The 22,705-nt window shown below is 38.1% G+C and overlaps 1 protein-coding gene across 1 annotated transcript in view; it reads right to left on the bottom strand.

The window, feature by feature from the left end:
* Positions 1–5,025: 5,025 nt before the first annotated feature.
* Positions 5,026–22,705, bottom strand: part of LOC139744605 (dynactin subunit 6-like) — a 41,161-nt gene continuing 23,481 nt past the window's right edge. Inside the window, exon 7 of the mRNA XM_071655035.1 lies at positions 5,026–5,195. Within this exon, the coding sequence (XP_071511136.1) occupies positions 5,100–5,195 (96 nt within the window). The 3' untranslated portion in view covers positions 5,026–5,099. The remainder of the gene's footprint in view (positions 5,196–22,705) is intronic.

Raw genomic sequence — 22,705 nt, 5'->3', positions numbered from 1 at the left:
TACCTCTTTCAAATTACGTAATTATATAAATGCATTTTATATGAAAACAATAAAAATAGTAAAGCATAAAACTGAAAAAAGCAGAAGGGCGGTTTTAGGGAGTAATCTGGCGCTTTTGGGCTGTTCAGTTTCTAATGGGTTACAGCTTACATAAGCGATACAAACAGGGGAAAGTAGAACTTAGCAGGAATCTTGCTCTTTTTCTGACAATCGGTTGCCATGAGTAGCGGTAGTCTTGTAGCGCAGCACTCGTGTGATCCGCTTTACACAGCTTGCATCCAGTGTAACTCTGGTCTTTTGATACAATTTTTACAGAGATGACACGAGTTGCCACCAGACGTCAAATAATGCCAGCCTTTGAAAATATGCCAGACATTGATATCAAGGCTCAATCCCACTTGTTTCAACTTACACAACAGATCAGGGTGACAGTCACACACAGTGACAATGAACTTGCTGGTTTTATACAAAATGGTGAAATGATTTGTAACTGCTTGTCAAACTTAGCACACAAAATAACCAAAGTACACATTATTCAAAAAGATGACCACAGTACATCATTGCTTTACTGATATGATATCGCGTGGCAATAAGTCTACAGTACGAAACGACTTTCGTTGACCAGATCGTTACCACTCGGAGTTTGAAGAGCCTCTAGAGAAAATGAGATACCAGAGTAATTGCCACCTTTATCACTTTCTCCACATCTTCAAACCTGATGATGGAGTCTGATATCATGACCCTTACCATGTAAATCATTAAATTTCTGTGTTCAATCTTGCAGTCCAAGAAATGAAAAGACATACAAGCACTTCTTGATCTCACACAATCAAATATAAAACTGACCAACCACCCCCATCCCTACCCCCCCCCCCAAAAAAAAAAAAAAATCACAAACCAAACACCCAGGAAGAAAACAATGCTATTTTCTTGTGTTTTCCTTTTTGAACAAGTCATTAGCACTCAAATTATCAATATTCTGGGTAATAACTGCAGGAAGTTGTTTGCGGCTTATTTCATGGAAGGCGTGTCCATTGTCACAGAATAGGGTATCATGATTGAATTCACTTCAGAGTGTAATCACATCGCATCTTGAAGGCAAACATTTTAATAGGACATGCACTATCAAAAAGATGAACCAAAGATATCAATCAGTGGATGGCATTGTAAACATGGTGGGAATTTCGAGGTATGTAACACTTGTCAAGTTTTGAAAGTTTCATACATAGCTGCAAAAAATGATTCATCAGTGCGCTCAGTCCTTAATCTTTTTACCATCTCCACTGAAGTACTTCTAGCTCCTCATTTCATGAATTATTCCCAACTGCTGTAACAAATAAAAGTGGCTGAATGTATATAGCAGACAGAACTTCATATTTTTATGTACTGGTGCAACAATGGCCTTTACAGTGTGCAGTACTAACAAGGCATACCTGTCAGAAGTTCTCTGCAATGTGTAATCATTCTAGGTACATTTCTCAAGGGGGGGGGGTGGGGGGAGAAAGACGTTATGGATGTAAGGAGTTAGTTCTCTACTTTTCTTCCTGGAAACTTTCATCAAGTGCACACAAAGCACCATGACTCAACAAGTCATTCTTAGATCAGTGCCTTGATTATGTTTTATTGATGTAGTAATGTATTGTTTGTTCATGAAAACCCAACATAGATAAAAAATACAATTTAAAACAACAATAACAATTATGATAAAATTATAACAACAACACCACTCCAAAAAAATGATAACAATAAATTTGTTGTTGTTGTGAAGACTGCTGTGACACCCATTGCTTACATTCATTCAACATGTTGCAGAGAAATACAAAATACTATTAATTAGAGCGGTGCACTGCTTTGTAAACTAGAGTGCTTGCTTTACACAGGTTATCCATGCCACTGCCTAACTGTCAGACAGACTTCCAAATATATCATTATCACATCAAGCGAGTTGCTTATCTGCTGATATTCTTGATATGTCTTGGTCTTTGTACACCATACATGATAGAAACAAAGCAAGATATTTAATGGGTCATTTGATATACTCTGACGGTCTAATTTCCAGGAGGAGCACGGTAGGAAGAGTGATTAATGATATTTGTGACAGCATCTAGCATATCATATGCATGCGCAACAACATAAAGACCACTAACTATGTCATATACCATATGTAATATTCTTAAGTTGCTATAATTATTACAGAGCTGCATGTTGCTAGTTACTCCAAACAGTTGTTCTCATCATAACGCATGTAGACAAGGAAATAAGAGGAGTCTTAAGTAACAAAGATTTGACCCACATAGCTTACATAAGGAAAGAGATCAAAACTAAACCCCACTTGCCTTCATGAATTATTGCATGCCCGGGTCTTTTGTGTCTCCTCTAATGACTTGGTATGGATGACGGCTAATGACTTGGTATGGATTACGACTAATGGTATGAGTGTGTTCGCACCATTTTGCATAGCAAATCACACAACAATGTTGCAACCACACTCAATTTCTCTCGACAATGGGGCAATACTAGTATTCTCTCCAAAATCAGCTTCATTGGGGGAAATACAAACATACATTTTGCACTACACAAGTTTTATAATGCATTCCAATGGATACACATTTCACCCTGACCTCAGTCGAAATCTATTTTGTAACCATTACATGCAGCTGAGGTTCTATAGTCTACATCTATTGGAATGCATTTTGGTCTTTTTTTCCTCTCCCTTTCTTGCTATGTTGGGCAAGCCTCCAGCTGGATTTTGGGTTGTCACCTATGACCTCTCTCGCAGAAACATGCATGCAATTTGAATGCATTTTGAAAATTACAAACTGGATACATGGTTAAACTAGTATTGATTACATGTTTTTCATTACAGCATGCAATTTTACCTGAATCCATTGATTTGTCTTCGAGATATTTCAGAAGCCTCACTTGATTAGAAGCCTCTTGTTAGACCATGCTTACACAGCTCTCATTTTTAATAGGGATCAGAAGAAAGCAAAATTCCACATCAAGCTCACATTTGCTTAAAAGATGAGGAGTACTGAAAATCAGATACACAGAATGGGAAGATCTCATCATTACTGGACTTAAAATAAGGCAATTGTGGAATTTTTAGACTTTCGCATGTTTTAGAAAAACAGTGATTTAGGCAACGACAAATTCATCAAATCAAATTAATCAAATCAACATCAAATTAGTGAAGTCTCATAATAAATTTCTTCTCATGACTTGTTTCAAGGAACAGGGTTTGGTTGATCACTTTATGACCAAAAAAGGTAAAAAAACTTTTTTTTTTTTCTGAAATGTTACTTTTGCATACAAACAAATGGGAGTGTAGTAAGGTGATGACTGACATCACTGTGTCATCTAGGTAGCATATGAGGTTGTGACTATATTTAGCAGTGTCTTATAGAAATATGTGAAACTCTAAAATTCCATAACTTTTTTTTTTATCATTTTAGGTCAGATTTTGATGAAATCTGTAGCATTATTTCAACTTTACTTTAAATTCAATTCATTCATTACAGCTGAGTTGAACACAGTGCGGATCCAACTGCACTACAATTCTTACAACACCACTACTCTTAGAATACTATCAAGTATCCTATAGACGCATCATGGCTATTACTAGTGGCGACAGGGGGTAAGCACTGATCTCGTAAACCACAGACAGCAAGAGCCAACCCAATCCTGGCCAATGATATCAGAATGCTTCACCAAGACTGATTGTAGGAAATCTACAAGCCAAAATGACAGCACACAGCCAATCTCTCATCTCATGGCTGTGTAAACACTTAATGAACGAGACACTAGAAATCCCACATCATGTATGGAAGGTCATGCCTTACGATCATGCATCAAACACTTTCTGAGGAGTATTTCTTTATCATAATCTCTTTGTGTATCTATCTACATATCAACAAATGCATACACTCATTTATCTACATATTTACTTATGCATACACTTATTTATCTACATATTTACCTATACATAAACTTATTTATCAATACATGCTTTTTATTTTCAACTTTCTATCAATCTATTGGTTTGGCTTCCCTGCTAGCTTTCGTGGCTCTCGCAGTAAATTGTATGGAATCAAAGATGTCACCCCCCATTGAGAAAGTACGAAGTAGAAGTCAAAGAGAGCCCTTGACCCCTGCAAAGACCGCATAAATGCCAGTAAAGGCTTATTGATTCTATACAACCTTTGGGAGGAGGGAGACTTTCATTCAAAATGCACTTTTGGTCTCCATTTGAAAAAAAAGAGAGAAGATTTTAAAAGGACCTTGAACAACTGCAGGAGTCAAAAGATTCTGACAATTACACTCTGAATACCGCTTGATATTTAGACGCACATTTCTCCGAGAAAATTCGTCGGAGACATCTTGGATTCTTGCATCAAGGAGCAAGCCTGGAGTGAACACAGCACTGTACCCACAACAATGTCACAGCGATAGTGATATACAACATATCTGCTGGTACAGTGATACTTGTAACTGCAGCTATATGCAAGCACCAACATTTTGTCACACAAACCGCTTTAAACTTGACCTAACTCTCTTGAAAGATAGTTCTGAAAGTATGAGTCTACTGTTATAAATATAGAGAGGAAAGTGGGTAGTGGTCTCTTGAATTTCTCCCACATTGCAAATGTTCATGATATTCAATCTACTCTCATGGAAATAAATTCAACCAACTAGCAGATGACATTCTCTCTAATTGATCATTGGAACACACACACTCACACACAAACACACACCCATGCTAAGGGAGCATCTTCCTTTAAAACTGTCCTTGACTCAAGAGGCAGCGATTGGTCACATGTAGGAGGACTTTCAGTAACAAAGAGGCAAGCAAGCTGTAGCTACATTGTATCTTCCACTTTACAAGGATACATAGGCATGTGGTATGGTCATGCCGACAACAAGGGGGGGGGGGGGGGAAGGAGGTACAGTTTACATGGAAACTAATGGAATAGGTTGTACCATAGCACATTTCAATCCATGTGATTTCAATCCACAGTGCCCGACTTCTGTCCTGTTATCTGTTGAGGTGCAGATCGAGTGCCCCTGCCTGGCCCGGCCCCTGGCCCCAACTTCGGTCCTCAGGACTTCTCCACAGACTTGGTCTTTGTGGACTTCTTGAGGTGGTGGTAGTTGGGCAGAATCTTGGTGAGAAAATCCAGCTGCAGAGTCTGCGCCTTGACCAAACAAAAAGTACAGCAACGAAAAATAAACAAAAATACAAAGATAAGGAAGAGAAAAAACAAACAGGGAAGAACTTTAATAAGCTAGTGGTGAAGGCAAATTACATCTTCCAGTTTCATACATGTAGTTACGATATAAATTTGCTTCTTATAAACAGAACAAAACAATTGGACTTGGTTGGCCATATTTGAAGAGTCTTAGACATGACACAGCTTATGGTCCCATCTTTTGGTGTGTGTTTGTGTGGGTGCAGGTGTGGTGTTGTTGGCTACCAACAGACATGAAACAATGTTAGGGTGTACAGATTGTTTTATAATGCACATATATATGCAGATGCACAGTAATACACCACAGCAATTCACTTTGATAATCCTACATTTGAAGTATTTTCACTTCTTCAAGGAAACTTCAAGTACATACATCATGTACTTTCTGGAACTTAGTAGCATGAACACCAACAGTTAGAAGAATTAACTAAGATACAGTTTGGGTGTTTTGTGTGTGTGTGTGCGTGTGTGTGTGTGTGTGTGTGTGTGTGTGTGTGTGTGTGTGTGTGTTCGCTAATGTCTCGAGCATGCATCTCATGTACAGTTTAATGATATATAAAGTGATACTTAATGTACTCCACTTCACAACATGTTGAATGTGATGATATTCCTCCGTTCATTTCCCCTTCAATTCTGTTGTAATCTAGAAGCACTCAGGAGAGGACAAATGTCCACTAAGGCCACGGGGCCACCAACATCAATCAACAGCGCCCACTTCCCTTAAAACAAAAACAAACAAACAAACACACATACACTAAAAAAAAACAAACATCCAGGATCTAGCTCACGAGCAGTATCAGCTCAAAGACTAATCACCTGTACCCTTTTTAATACCACAATGGACGTATGCTTAAAATTTCATCAAAGTTTGTACAATATAAATACCTTTTTGAAAAATATTGCTATCAGACCAACAAACAAGCAAAAAATCAAACCCAGGAAAACATAATCTCCTTGGCACAGGTAATTACACATGCAATGTACCAGTGTATTTCTATAATAATATGGACCATGACTACTTATCTCCCCCCCCCCCCCCCCCCATGCTTTTAAGAACGTTGATTGTGAGTTTCTGGGTTGTGATAAGAGTGTTTCCATCCATGACGGCAATCTGTAAAAGCTGTTATTTTTGCATATTGAAATTTTAGGAAATGTGGTCACAGACATTTTCGCGAATTGTTATCGCGATTTGACACCAAGGCCATCATAATTGTACACCACTGTATTGTACATGGCAACATTTTTGCATGTTCTTCAATTCATGGCCCCATAGTGATTTGTGAAATTTGCGAAGATTAAAACCTCACAAAAAGAACAGCTTCTACAGTAGTATAAAGATTATGCTTCGTTGTTTTAAACAAAATCAAACCTGAACAATCATTATTTCAGTCAGCATTGTCGTACAAAGAAATATGGGCAAAAAGCATTCCCTACAGTCAATTATGCAGCCTTGATCGCATCATGTTCACAAGGTATCAGCTCCTCAAAAATATTGATATGCCGACTGAAGCAAATACCCTAAAATGCCACCACATCGCATTGCTACTGTGGGACGCAGTATCATGGCGGACTAACCACACACACACACATCACACTCTATAGCACAAAATGTATGTGTCTCCTACCGCCCATTAAAGCTCATTCCCTGATCTGCAAATTGATGTGCTAAGTTGCCGCTCACTCAAACACAATGACCATTTCCTTCTCCTAACGTTCATTCCACTGTCACAATGAAATGCACAAGGAATCAACCAGCATTAAGACGCGTACACAAAGGCACGAGCAGGAAAAAAAAAAAGACAAAAAAGGTAGATGCCATTGACAAGAAACCAACAACCAAAAAATAATTGAAGAATCAAGAAAACAAAGAACAGCAGCAAAGCGCAATTAGAGCAGTTAGGACAATAATTGCCCTGTGTGGTGAAATTATCATTATCATCTATTTTTCTTTTCTTATAATGCCACAATTTTATGCAGAGGCTCTACAAGAGACAAGAGCAAAACAAAAACAAGATGGAGATTGAAACCTTTCACTTGGCAGGAGCGTTCCGCTGATGGCTATCTCCTGTTTTCTCTCCATCCCAACTTATGTAACGCCGGACACAAACACTCCAACATGGACGACACGAAGGAAGGAAGCAAGGACAATGCTCATTACAGAGCCGAAGGAATGGCATGGCTTCTTACCGAGCATCGCCGACCTAACGATGTAAACTCTCCCCCTTTTTGTTTTTGTTTTTTTCTTCAAAATATGGCAGACTGGTATGGCTACTTTCTATCCGCTCTCTATTAATACACACAACCAGCTCACCAAGAAAAAAGACAGCACCAAGCAAGAAAACAAGTTTTATGCGACTCATTCCCCCCCCCCCCCCCCCGCATTGGGCTGTGATTTAAAACAGTAAGTTATTATGACAAACATAATAATATCTACATATATAGTGTACATATTTAAAGAACATCAGCCTGAGGTCTTTTAAATCACAGAGCAGCTACCGACATATTAATTCATGAGCATGGCATTTCTCCAGACTTGGACAGTGGTGATGTCTGTTAATGAATGGGAATTTTTGTTTTATTTACTATTTTTTCAACATCTTTTTTTGGCAGCGTATCATCGCTCAGCTGGCACTACTGCATTGATGGCATCTAAATGATGGCCATCTCATGCTTAGTTTGTCTCGTTTGGTGTCTGGAGATCAGAGCAGTATCACTCTTGCAAAACACAGATAATCCACACCACTATTTTTTTTTTTTAACCCCTTGATTACGAGTCCTGAGTATACTCGAGCAAGTGTCTAGGGGAAATGTGTGTTGTAGCAAAATCAGCCTGTCCTCAACAGGTTAAGTTTATGTTTACCAAGAATAGATAATAGATATGCATAGAACTTAGTGTGTTTGAGGGGGGGGGGGAGGGAGAAAGGTATAGCATATTGTTCAGTTGGTTACTAGAGGGAAAAAATGTTGGGGTTTAAGGTCAGGGCGAATATCATAATTGATGAAATGATGCACAATGATGCACAAAAGCAAACGATGCCCTAAAGATGAACATGTAGACAGTAGGGGCATGAAAAACATTTATGGAGATAGGATGTCAGAGGTCAAAGAAAAAATGTGTTAATGTTAGATGATATCATATGTAAAAAGGTTCCAAGTTTTAAAAAATAAATGTCAGAATTAAAATGTCAAATGTGAGGAGGGACAGTAATGACTCTCATTTCACCGATTTGTAACCTATCACTTCACCATGGCTGCCATTTTTACCTCTCACACAAGTACCTTCTGACATTTTCAACTCAGTCGATATAACATTGCTAGCTGTTATTCACAGCTAACAATTTTACATCGACATAACAAGTCCATCTCTATGGTAATTGCCCCACTCCACTCTCTTAAACGCGACCTGAGCTAAGAGGCCCCTGAGTAAACGCTTCTCGGGCAGACGAGCAGGGCAAGAGTAAGACTGCACGGCAAACGACTTGCTGTCCTGAATTTTGAGGCCAATATACACCTGCTTTTTAGGAATATGACATCTTTCGACTTGTTTCAGCCCTACAGTAAAGACCACTTCATTGTCTGCAAACTTTCTCCAGCACTTGTGAACTGTGGTATTGCTCTCAAGTTTCAGATCAACATAAACATGCTATTTACATTCCCGAAATTGCCTTTCACTTCCATTGAAAATTAGAGACACTTTTCTATCATGAGCAAGAGCAGAATTTTTCCTTGTTCCTGGTGAATATCACAGTCATCAATATTCAATCCTATATGTAGTATTGTACAATTATTGTGTCATTCAATTACATCATTTTACAATCTCTTCTCCTTTGGGTAATCAAATATTTAGTCATTATCATTATCATTGATGTTGATCTCTTGATTACTACTATGCCATCAACACTACTACATCTTTAGACTAGATCCCCCCCCCAAAAAAAAAAAAAAAAAAAATGGACAAGCTCAATCTGCAGACTATCAATTGCCTAAATCAACACTAATTTTGGTTGAGAATAGAATATTACAAGTTAAAATATGACACAAACACATACATACACACACACACACACACACACACACATGAACTAAATCCAATCATACACATTTGTCAGAACCACGCTGATGACACATACCACTTCATTCCAAAGTTTAAAATGGTGATATGTTCTGTGTTATGGAATGAAACTAACTTACTTTTATGCAAAAGCTTGATTAATTATGCAAAATTAGAACACACATGCGCAAACCAAAAAAGCATGCTGAAGACGATGTAAGCGGCAACAAACAAAAATAGAATGAAAAGGTTCAGTTGACTTTCATGATAATTTTGCAAAATCCTACCAATACAAAGGGCAAAGTACTGAACAATATCAACTCTGTATCATTTTGACTATGAATGTAAAGCAAAGTTTGGCATTTATGCAGCTGAAGATATTGTGATTTTAAGGTAAAAAAACCAATTAACTTTATGGCTACTGCTAGGTTTACCGGTATATGGGAATCTGGGTTATATTCTGAGTAGACAACTCATGGCTGATGACATGTATAGCCTACTCGATACCTTTCTCAGCTCTGCAGTTACTATACATACATATATGCATCTTAGCCGGTTTATTGAACAGGAAATGGTTTGACAAACCTGTGTATCTTGTACACAAGTTGTGATTTGTTGTGTTAAGACATGTAAGAGTGCAATCAGGGTCTATGGAGGAATGGTAAAAAAATGGGTCTAGGGCAATTACCCCCTGGGCAATTACCCCGGACCCTTCCCCTGGCCCTAATCCTAATCCTAATTATGAACCTAATCTTAACCCTAACCCAAACTCCTAACCCTAAACCTAACCCTAACCCTATTCTTTACTCTAACCTTACCACTTACCAGTATTTAGCTGGGGGGGGGGGGGGGGGGGGGGGAGGGGGGGTTAATTGCCCTCTGGGGGTAATTGCCCGGATATGGTAAAAAATGTATCTCAGTACCAACTCAGGACACAACAAATATACTTTCCTGATTGGCCTGGGGAACAAACACCAAAAGAAGAGAATAAATCTCAGTTACTGATGTCAGGGACGCGATATGTAAGAATAAGAATGATCATGTGGTATACTTGTGCAGAGGTTTTGATTAGGTAAATGATATTACATATGAATCAAATGATTGATTATCACAACGAAGGAATGTAATGATGCTGATAAAAAATGTAGGATGCATAGAAACTATAGGTGCAGACGTATAACACAGGCGAGTTGGAGGAGCATATGACAATGACATTGACGAGTTTTGCAGAAGCAGAGTGAGGAGAAAAAAAAAGTTTGGTAAAATTCTCTTTTCCCTCATTTCACTTTTTCTTTTTCTTTTTCTTTTTTTTTTTTTTTTTGGGGGGGGGGGAGGGGGGTGGTAGTCCTTTGTCTGACTTTTACAGACACGAGTTTAGTCACCTACATTACCAGATAGGCATGTGGAAGAGATGATGCTTCTATGCGGCAACCCCTTTAATGTATGATTTATCTGTTTCTGAACTTCATGGGACACTCTGTGGAGCTTGCACAATCGACGACGGTTGATAAGTGGTATCATGTCCCTCTTTATGGATACTTTTCTCTACGACAGAAAGTGAAACAAATTATGGTGGGGAGACAACTTTCACGCACCCCAACCATGCTTGCTTCTTTGACAAAGACATCTAGACATTTATACAAGCCTATACATTACAAACACAGACCATTGCAGCTATATAGGTTACTTCATTTCACTTAGATAAATTGGAACCTTACAAACTTTTTTTTTCCCACTGTGCGGATGCATATATATTTTTTTTTTCCATGAGGAAAATAATATTTACATATCATACACTTGTGTTTCTTGACACACTGTCATTATGTCATAATGATATATGATAATAATATTTGGGAGTGTCCATAGGAGTTGTGGTTCTGAGGGTGGATACCTTCCTCACTTCTGCTGTCTGGTTTTATCACGTGCTAAAAAATCTATGTTGGGCTGAAACTTTATTATTTTTTTTTTTATTTCCAATACGGCCAAATTATTATAAATGAGGTATATTCAACTTTTCCCTGCGGCTTACTTTCAAGAGATGGCATGTTGCAAACTGCATATTTAAAGCAAGTTTCAACTAAATGTTTATGTTTGTTAATAACAATGAGAGAATGTACAAGTCATTAGCTTGCTCCCACAGATACTGTACATCGTAGCTACACTGCATTTGACGCTGACCAAAGTGTAAAATATCATGTGGTTAAAATTCCTATTCGTAAATCATGTGCACACACATGTGGGGAAAACAATACAGATGGACAAGATAGACAGTTGATGGAAGACACACAGCTAGGAGAACTGTGAGAAACTGAGTGCCTGGCCTGCAATCACACACATGCACCAAGATTAATCAGATCACAAAGAAAAAGCCCCTACATTAACGGTATGTGTACTTTATTGACGAGCTCTGTTAATCAGCTCAGTGGTCAATGCCATTCCCAGATAATCATCCTACATTTGTGCTTCAATGGGAAAACACACTTGCGCTGTGACTTCCATCCATGAGATCATAATTATGGGCAGAGGAAGCTGAATTCTTGTATTCTTCCCGGTCTCCTAAAACATTTTCCTTCATTTCTTCTGAAGATTCTCTCGTGGCCTGGGATTCTGAAGGTCAATTTGTACTTGGCCATTTCTACAAGCAGGCATGAACAGGCATGTTGTAATGTGCAAGCAAGCCAAGTTCCTGAATAGTATGTGCTTGCATCATCGGTGATAGGCTTGACATTTGTTTGTGCTTCTCCTGCAAAGCTGGGTGATTCACTGCTTGCTGTTCTTCCAGTTTAGACAGTCTGTCTCCATAACTACTTCACACCAAATTGTGGTTCAGTGGTTAAGACCACTCCCTCTACATCAGAAGGTCCCTGGTTCTAGTCTGCCGGCAGTACTAGCAAGTTGTGCCCCTATAGGAAAGGCACTGTATCCTCATTGCCTAATCCTTCACCTGCAGACTTAACGATGTTGGTCCAATGGTAGCTTGCTCATAAGCATGTTAGTGCTTCCATGGCTATAGCAGGCACTTTGAATAAATCCAGACACACTTTTGATTGCCTTTGCTATAATAATGCCAACAACAACATGAACAGGGGCGGGGGGGGGGGGGGGGGGGAGGGGGGGAGAGACAGATTCTTTTGTGGATGTGCAGAGGAAGATCTTGTTCAATTTACTCACTTTTGGGCCTTAGGGGCCTTGCTTCTGAGCCCCATGTTGGCCACAGGAACTATTTGGACAATTCTGTATCCCCCTCATCCCTACGAATGATTCCCAAGTTTGGTAAGCAGCTTTGAAAAAGCAATTTAAAGGAGAGAATGATTAAATCAATTCTATCCCCTGGGTCGCACCTCAACATGTGTGATATCCTCCTTGGGTGCCCTTGGGCCAGCCCTGTAGCTGCTGCAAACAACCCATTGGTATACGCTTTACATATATCTCATGGTATAAAAATGCAATGTGACAGGGTTGCATCCACTCAAGACACAACGGAGAAGAAGATTATTGAAATCTATTCATAATTGGTGTTTGGGAGCCCACAGTGGGCCCCACAGGAACTCAAAACCATTCAACAACTTTGAATCCCTTACCCTTTAATACTAATGAGGCCTTCAATGGTTGGTTAAAATCAGATCATGATGTGTGAAGAAAACGACAAAAAATGTTCAAACTTTACTGACATCACACAACAGACAATGCATGACTGACAAAAAGCAAACGCATGAGCACACGTGGGCCCTTGGCTCAGGTGAGTTAAAAATCTGTTGCTTTTGAATGTCACTTCCATATATACAGTTTCTGAAGGGGAGAATTGTATGACACCTCCTTGGTAAAAAAAAAATCCTGCTGGCATGCATGCATAATTCCTTGACAAATATAGCAATATAGCAATATAGCAGTCTCAGTTAGGCATTGTGTGGACAGAACTTGTTGATAGGAACTTAAAGTAGATCAAGCACGGTTACATGGGACAGTGAGCCGATCCTTGAGGATAGCTAGCCTCGAGGATAATCTTCGTCGTGTGAACACACGTCGTAGTTAGGGGGACAGAGCGTATCCTCAAAGATAGCTATCCTAGAGGTTACTTTAGGGCTCACTGTCTGAACGTAATATTGTATCCTAGTCGAGATTGGTGAATGAACTCAGGTGTAAAAACACCTGTTATGATAGTGGTAACCTCTCAATCAGTACATTGGTGCTGGACACAGAAACAAGCAACAAAGGAACCATGGCTCACATCAGTGACAAGAGAAAAGGTGGGGAAATAACACAAAACAGAGCAACATGGAGGCAACTTCATCGATGCTGTAGGGATGCAGTGATAAATGGCAGCATCACCAAACGATTCTTGCTCACATTGCCAATGTGCAGGTAGCGAAGCCCATGACTGTGCAGACACAAATCCAGCAGTGCAGTAATTATTGCACATAAAATTTCTGCCGCGGATGAGACCCTATAAGATTGTCAGTTTCACAAACATTGCTGCATGTAAAACTGTTGGTGTGGTGACATGTGGTCTTACCACAGACAAGGGCTTTTCAATTTGCATGTTCTCACAGCGGACTGCTTTAGGATTGCCAGGATTAACTCTTTCAGTCTCGTCTGCCCAGCGTTTAGACATAAAGGTCAATACGATTGTACGCTGGTGGTCCTGGGAGGGCACACTGAACATTATGACAGTGTAGAACATATCTACAGAGGGCCTTATGTTCACCTCTGCTCTAGGATAAGCTTCCCTAGGTATAAAAAAAAACCAAAACCCAACCAAACAAACAAACAAACAAACTCCAGTCTCGAGGTGGCGCCATGATGTCATGGTGTACACGTCGTGAAGCGAAGATCTAAACAATTTCACACCAGGCAGACAAGATGAGAGGATAACAACCATTTAGCACAATGAGATAACTTCAACAGCATCAACGTGCACACAACAGAAAAGCCCTTCATGTTGCACATTCAGAAAATAGCAGCAAGAGAAATAGAGCATGGGTGAATCCTTACTCCCTGAGGAATGAGCCAAAAACAAAGTAAAACAAAACAACGACACAAATATCAACTGCAAATACCTTATCCAACGACACACATCTAGCATGGCAAAGCAACATGTCATAGAGAGAGAAAATTGAAAAAAAAAAAGATTGATATCAAGCCAGAAGAAAGAAAAAAATAATGATGGCACAATTTTTCTCATGAATAAATCAGATTAGTTTCAGGAGAAGTTGCAGGATGAAGAGATGAGATTTTTCCATCCAAAAGCTCTAGTGAGGATTAGAATCGGAGATGACTTGCCTTTAGACCCTGCTGTATCGAAGGTTTGGGTTTTTTCCCCCACGTAGGAAGGTGCGTGCATGAATTTATAGAGTTTTGTTTTGACAAGCAAGTGGAGAGAGAGAGAGAGAGAGAGAGAGAGAGTGGGGAAAGAGAACAAGATGTTGTTTAGAGTCTGTGTGGAAACTGACAATATCACTGGATCAAATGCGAAATATCCTGCAAATACAAAGTAGCATCTTTGCAACAATTATCTTGTCATACAAGATTCTGTGTAAAATGAGTAAAAAAAATATACACATATTGCTCTACGGTCTCTAGCAAAGCACTCTGAAAGTTGTCGCACGTTAATTTGTTACAAGAATGTATTGGCAAACACACTTTTGTGTGATGGTAATTGCATATATTCCTATCGCTAGAAAGAGAAATCTTTTTCCATGAAGGTATTTTCATCTAAGCTGATGAATTTGGAAGTTTTAAAATGATATGTGACACTATATAACATATCTTTAAGCAATGATACAAACCTTACACACTACATTCTGATTCAGAAAATCTAAAAAAAAAAGAAAGAGGTAACAATGATAACAACAGCAAGTGATTCCTATATACAGTACCCCCATGCACACTATGTGTGGGTGGGGGTATAATATCCCAGCATAAACAGGTGACTTAAATATTGCTAATGGTATTAGATTCAAGCAGTTCCTCAGAAGAGCAATCTCACTTATTTTAAGGAAAAGATACATACTGTATACATCCTTTCGTATAAACTGCACACTTATACACATCTTATTCACAATTAGAAAAGCAAATCCAAAACAGCCTAACTCCCAGTACACAAATCTGATGTCACAGAGACGACTTGACATCTATTATGATTGTGTAATATATTGTTAAGCAAGTAATACAGTGAAAGTACATGTACACTAAAAATCCAAGAACTGATCTTTTAACCTCTAACATTTTCAGCTTGAAAATTCCTCAAGTAATCACTCTGTAGGAGAACTGTGACAATCTGAACACTAAATCTGCAGTCAGTGGGTGAGCAAAGACTGTCAGCAAACCCACATGTGTACCGAAATAAAATGGGATTACTGAGGTAACATCCTGAACTGAATTTATAAAATGAATTATTATTGGTGTGAAATTGTGAGTGGTACACTTTGCCATAATGAATAGATGTCAGTTCCTTGGGCTAGTCTGTTCACAAAGTACATGCACTCTCTGTAGCCACTAGCATGGTTATAGTAGGTTTTTTTTTTCTCTTATACAAATCTCTGCATATTTCATCATCAAATCCCCCTTAATGCTTCCCAAATGAACTGAAAAGTCGGAGGATTTGATTTCGACAAACATAACTCTGTCAAAGTTACAAACTAAATACAGCCATACCCTGAGGGATAAATATGTTATAAAAAAAGATAGAAACAGAATATATTTTTTCCAGATTTCCACCACAAAATAATTAAGAAAAAGTTTTGCAAGGTATATGGAAGAAAAAGGGAGTGGGTACTGTTAAAAGAAGGAACAACAGCCATGTTATGTTAGGAATAGGAGGTGGGAGATTGTGAAGGAATGTCATTTATATATATTCATTGTATTCATAGGTTTAAATTTACTTGTATTTCATCTGCAGAATAGTTATATTGCTGGATAATGTCAATGACAGATTCCAGATTTGCATTTCAGCTGGGGGGCCTTCAATGCAGTTTTGAGAAGCAAGGAAAAAGAAAGCTAATTTCTGAAGAAAATGATAATTACCAAAACTTTATGTGACTTAAAACTTAATCCAAGCTTTGATATTGTAATGAATGTATTATGTGAGGGTTTTCCCCTATAACTGTGCATTGTCATTAAAAGAAATCCTCTTTTTGAATATTCTCTTTTTCATCTATGGAGATACAGAACTGCAATTTTATCATGATTAACAATTCGTAACATCTCCTGACAATATTGTCAATAGTAAACACAACATACAAAGACACACATATACCCATCACATACACACACACAAACATTGTACCAATTGTACGCATACACAAACTTGGGTTACTAGAGACATCAGAATCAGGTTCAGTCAACCTTTTCCTTTCTGTGTGTTTAGGACTGCCTGACAAAGAAATAAAATAACTGGATTAAAGGCAAAACAAAGCTCTCAGAAGGGCTCAAATTCATCTTCCACCATTTGGAATTTCCTCGCAATACATCGAAAGGGTCTACCAAGGAACTTGTCTGGCTGACGAGATTAGCCAGGAGAATGAGTTGTTTCAGAGTATTTCTAGAACACAAGTGTAAACTAGTTTGATCATATGCTTTACCAATACAACTATTATTCCTAAATTCCCTCCTCAATCAGTAGTGGGTTGGTAGAATGTTACATGATGATCACTCATGCCCTATCAATGATATTTCCCAACAAGCTGCATGCGATTCACTCTCACATGGAAGATCGATGGATACTGCTATGGCCGGATTTGTTGTTTATCGCATATCGCTTATCAAAAAATTACATAGCAACCCCAATGTTCTCAATGTTCTCAGATTGTAATACTGTCAGCCTGCCTATTTGGCTAATGTTTTGCACTTCCATCATTACCCATATGAAATTGTGTTACCTAAGCATTACTTCACAAATTTCTCATGCATGTTAATATATGTACATGTTAGAGCAAAGATCAACAGTTTCCTGTAGGCTTTGGATATTCCCTTTTAAGGTCTTGATCACTCCCTTCCCTTCCATCAATGATGTAAAATGGACAAACTGTGCACAATGAAAGGAATGCTTTTGCTTTATGGCGATTGTTTTTCACTAAAGAAAGGTGGATCTCTGCAATCAATGAAACAGCTATGTAGCAATAACGCAGTGAGCAAACTGCTTGTAGTAATATGCTTTTAATTTCATGAATGCAGAACATGATAATTTTGTTTTAAAAAAAAAATCTTTGAAGACTTCTTAATCACAAGTCTCATAAAAGAATGCTTGCCACACAGCAATTGACAAGAGCTAAAAAAGATAGGCAAATAAAGATATCAGGCCAATGACGTGTAAAAATAAAATAATCTTTCTTCCCCCTTTCCAAAATTCTTGTAAGTTCATGGAAAAGAGAATGGCAACACCTTGCCTGGAGACATGTACCAGACTCAGAGAGAAATGTAGAGGTACTTAAAAGGAAAAAAACACAAGATAATGCTTGCTGAGATTTAAGCAATAAATGATTACATGGATGGATTAACTTGTAAATAAAAGAACAAACAAACAAACAAACAACTAACTAACTAATTAACTAAATAAATAGTCAGATAAATATATTAATATATAAAATTAAAATACCTAAATACATACATGAACAAATAAGTAATTATTTAAATGAATAAATAAATAAATTTATCAATCTGATCTTTCTAAACAAATATTTTGGCATATATATAACATTACCCTGAGACAGGTATAGGAGAAAATTTGAATAAGACTGAAGAAATATGGAACCATATTTCATCCATGTCAGTCCTCTGAGGTTGACAAATTTCAATTTCAATAAATCCTTTGTCCCCATGCATTATTGTAGCAATGAGCTATGAAATGCAATGTCTGTACTTTTCCATGAAATAATTGATGTTCTTTTTCATCATGGTGTCTACAAGTTAATCATTCTGTCATGTGGTTTAATTGTCCTGTCAAGCCAAGTGATTACATCAGTAAGAGCACAACTTCTGGGGAAAAAAATCTGTATTTTTGAGGGTGGGGAGTCCTCCAAGATGATGTGGTATATGCATGGCATCCCCTTCAAAATACCTCTTTAGTGGGTTCACATCCAATGATGTTGTGTACAGTCAAGCTTAAATGCACATAATAAGGATTTAGAAGTTTGCTTGTGCTCATGTACATGCTGATTTCATTCATTGTTTTTTGTTTCATGCAGGTTAAAGAAGTGTGATTCACAACACTGCTCTCACAACTGGATAATAACAAAAATCATTGTTGGGGTGACAAAACCTTGGATCTCAAAATTATCAAATGTTCAAAAGAGCGAAAAAATATGGTAGCCACAATACTATGTCAAATGGGATTGCTTTTCCTCTGGCATGTTGTGGTGGCTTCATTTTTGGGGTAAGACGGCTAGAATTTGGACAGGACATCACTTATAGTGATTATTTCACAATCAATCAAAAGACGTGATTTTCACCCAAATTTGAGATACACGGTCTTGTTACCCCACTGACGGAATGACAATGCCACATGCTGAACAAATTTCAGAAATTAAAATATCTAAAATTGAATCATCTTGGTATTTGAGATTGGCCAGCCATTTTCGCAAGTGAGATAATGGATTCTTGCCCAGTCATCGTTGTGACATGAAAGTGCTAATGACTGGTCACTAAACTTTACTAATGACTGGTCATAAGCAAAATTATGTGATAGGCAAAATAAATGCCTGGTCACATGTATGCTCTCATTCAATCATCTGATTAGGATTTGCCCCTTCATTATATGAATAATACTAATGATCTCTTGAAATAGTAAACCTTGGAATTTTAACATTTATATTCCAAACAGCAATAGTCACTATCTGCTATGTTGTATGGGTTAATCATAGTACTTTTGAGAATACACAGCTTCGACTTGAAAATTTCCATTGTAGTCAATATCACAGCATCACCACTATAAAGGCGTTTGGCTGAAAACCCTGGATAAACTCGGAGAGATTCTAATGAATTAACACTGTCAGACACTTTATAACCCAAAAGCGAAGGCTGTGGAGACTTACAAATACTTAAGTTAAAAATTAAATGTAATGAACATAGCTTTTTTTAAAATTACTTTGTATTCTCCACTTTACCTCATCTAAAGCTATCGTTCCTTAACTTCTTTCCTTCCAATTTCCACACTATCTAATTCTTTCCGAATCTGTGTGCTTGGCTTGCATGTCTGTACGATCTCTTAATTTATTCATAATTTGTTAGATCATTCAAATTCATGAAATTCTTCCGTCGAGATGTTTTTCTTTGCAACTGATTGACAAATTGCCCTACATCGACATAAATAAGCACTGAATTGATCAGTGTTTTAGTAGTAGCCATGATGAAAAATCATGGGCGTACATACTCGAGCAGGATTCGAACCTACGACCTCCTGATCACCGGACAGGCGTCATCTCCACTAGACCACCGAGCTTTCGCCCGACAGCAAGTGTTGGTTCTAATCCTTATAGGATGCAGCGGGTACTGCTAAGCAGTATAAAGCAGTATAACAAAGCAGTACCCGCTGCATCCTATAAGGATTAGAACCAACACTTGCTGTCGGGCGAAAGCTCGGTGGTCTAGTGGAGATGACGCCTGTCCGGTGATCAGGAGGTCGTAGGTTTGAATCCTGCTCGAGTATGTACGCCCATGATTTTTTATCATGGCTACTACTAAAACACTGATCAATTCAGTGCTTATTTATGTCGATGTAGGGCAATTTGTCAATCAGTTGCAAAAAAAAAAAAAAAATTGTTAGATTGTATATAATAATTTGCTTTAGTGGTAACAAAGGCCCCTTTCATAAGCAGATTTGCTTGTCATGGGTTTCTCACCACGTAGCTATTTGTCATGATTATGTATTCTGTTGTTTGTTTGTCTATATGAGTGTTTTTTTTTCTAATGGTCAAATAAACATAACTCAACTCAACCAATAACTTTATCTGGCTTTTGTGATGATGACAGGTCATGTAAAACATTGAAGTATGCATTAGTGTCAACAGGAATAATGATTTCTACAATTCAGCCTAAAACTAGTCCTTCAGTTTTGCTGGTTTGGGGGAAAGTCAAGTTTTATCATGTTCGTTCAAAAAATAAGCAGGATCTGTCTAATGAATCTCACTGCCTTCGCCCTGTAGTGTGCCTTGATGATAACATTGCAAAAAGCTTGCCTTGTCTCTACTGTACACTGGGCTCACATTCAGCTGGGCACGCATGTCTACAGACATCAGTCTTTGCAAGCATGGGAGACTTCAGGCGCGCAGGTTTTGCAGCATGGCATGGCATGTTTAGCTGACTTCGGCTGTGAATGACCTCAACTCCTTGCACCATGAGAAGTTAAAATGTTGTTTCCTCTCGGTCTCCCCACATAATGGCCAACGACATTGGCCCCCTATTCCAATGTCAGTTAAAAAGAACCTCCCTTTTGATATCCGTTTCTCCATCTCTCTTCTTTCTTTCTTTTTTCATTCTCTCCCTCTCTCTTTTCTTTCCTCTTTTCTTTCTTCCCCAACTTCTCCTTCCACCAAAATCCACTTATGGATTATGTACGCTGACTGAGCCCCTGATACTCTCAAGCCTGACTGGGCGTAAATGACACGCAGGAATCTAATGAAAGACTCGTCACTTTCTCAGATGTTGTTGAATTTCTCCCTTTGTCAGGAAATATATCAAGAGAAATAATTTGGACCCAAAATGACATCTTTGGCGAATAAACAAAGCCGGCAGCATCAATTTGGTTGCGTTAGACATTCACAAACTACGGAATTTCACTTCCGTGGCAGTACTACTAGCAGTAAATGCTTTGTAGACAGCACTTTGGGATATTAATTTTTTTTTTTTTTTTTTTTTTTTTGGGGGGGGGGGGAGTGAGTTTGGCTTTTCATTCTTGAGGCATATGCTCATGGAAAGTACACATGTTACTACTAAAAAAATAATAATAATAATAATAATAATCAGTGAATTTCTTTGCAAGGCACCCAAAAGACAAACAATAAGAAATCAAAAATTCTATTGTACAAACGTATATTGTCTATGCTGACACTATCTAAGGCAGAATGATTTAACAGACCACTTTCACTATCGGGTGTCATAATTAACAATGCCCTTGTTGCTATCACAGCACCACTAGAAACAAGATCATTACTATGTTCTTGCCCTGCAAAGGGAAGACAGTGATATAAGCATGTCAGTATCATAATGCACTATACACCTCACAGTGTAATTTGTTTGTGAGAGAATGCTGCATTTATACGCTGTGATAGATAATGCAAGAAATGAGAGTGGCACGCAAAGGTCATACATACAGTGTGTAACATTATGCACTGGACTGCAAATTCTTCATACAAGAGGTTTATTGATATATTACTGAAATGCACATATTTATAGGCATTGTGTCTACCTATTGTTTCTGGTAGCCTTCTGTGGAAAACAAAACAAAAACAAAAACAAAGATATCAAAAATGATTGAACAAATGCAAAATGATCATTATGAATGATTGTGCCTCATTTCTCTCTTAAAGACCAGCATCTCAACATGACACTGATTTTTTAATGCACCATGCTTGCTGAAGGTGAGGATATCTAGCGAACTTGCCTAGCTATGACTGACAGCAATGTACAGTGTACGAGAAAACTGAAAAAAGAAATCAACAACATGCTCATTGTCACTTCAATTCCCCAAAATGAAATTACCACTCTTCTGTAAAAAAAAACTAAAACAAAAACAAAACAAAAAAATAAAAACTGTTCCATCCAACTACTGTAAGTTTTAGCTCAAATTCTAGTCTGCACATATTTTCATTTCTAGCTTCACTGCAATATTGATAGATCTCAAAATATCAAATCACTGTAAGGAATCGTATGAGAGCTATCATGGCATAGAGAAAGATGGATAATTTGTTTAATGTGCATAACTGCATGTAAACTGGACATAACACTTAAATTGCAATGTGCACAGAGCATGGTACCGATCATTTCTACATGAGTGGCAGAATCATTTGTACTCTTGCATTTTTTCAGGAATATGTATGTAAGACGTTTTTATGCGGACTACCTCCTGGTGTATGTTTGAACAGTCTTTAAATACATTTTCTTGATTGAAGTTGCAGCATGTTGCCTTCTTGCTGCATGTACAATGTACAAGCACCCAGATAAATGGGAAGAGTGGTGTCACACTTTGTCATGAAGGTATATCTGTCCACCTCCCCTTACATCAGATGACTAATGGTTTCAAAAAATGGCACAAAACTGAGGCTGAGACACTTTTTACAATGCTTCTAGATCTTCTCATGTAAAAATAGGCAAGAACTTTTGGAATATTTATGTTGCATCTCTGATCCCAGACACCTCTCCCTCCTTACTTCCCCCTCCCTCACTCCCCCAACCCCACCCCAACCCTACATTA

The sequence above is a fragment of the Diadema antillarum genome, unplaced genomic scaffold, assembly GCF_040938485.1.
Source record: "Diadema antillarum isolate AM-2024a unplaced genomic scaffold, OU_Dant_1.0 seq00001194_RagTag, whole genome shotgun sequence".
Taxonomy (NCBI): Eukaryota; Metazoa; Echinodermata; class Echinoidea; order Diadematoida; family Diadematidae; genus Diadema; species Diadema antillarum.
This window is presented reverse-complemented; position numbering and strand designations above follow the sequence as displayed.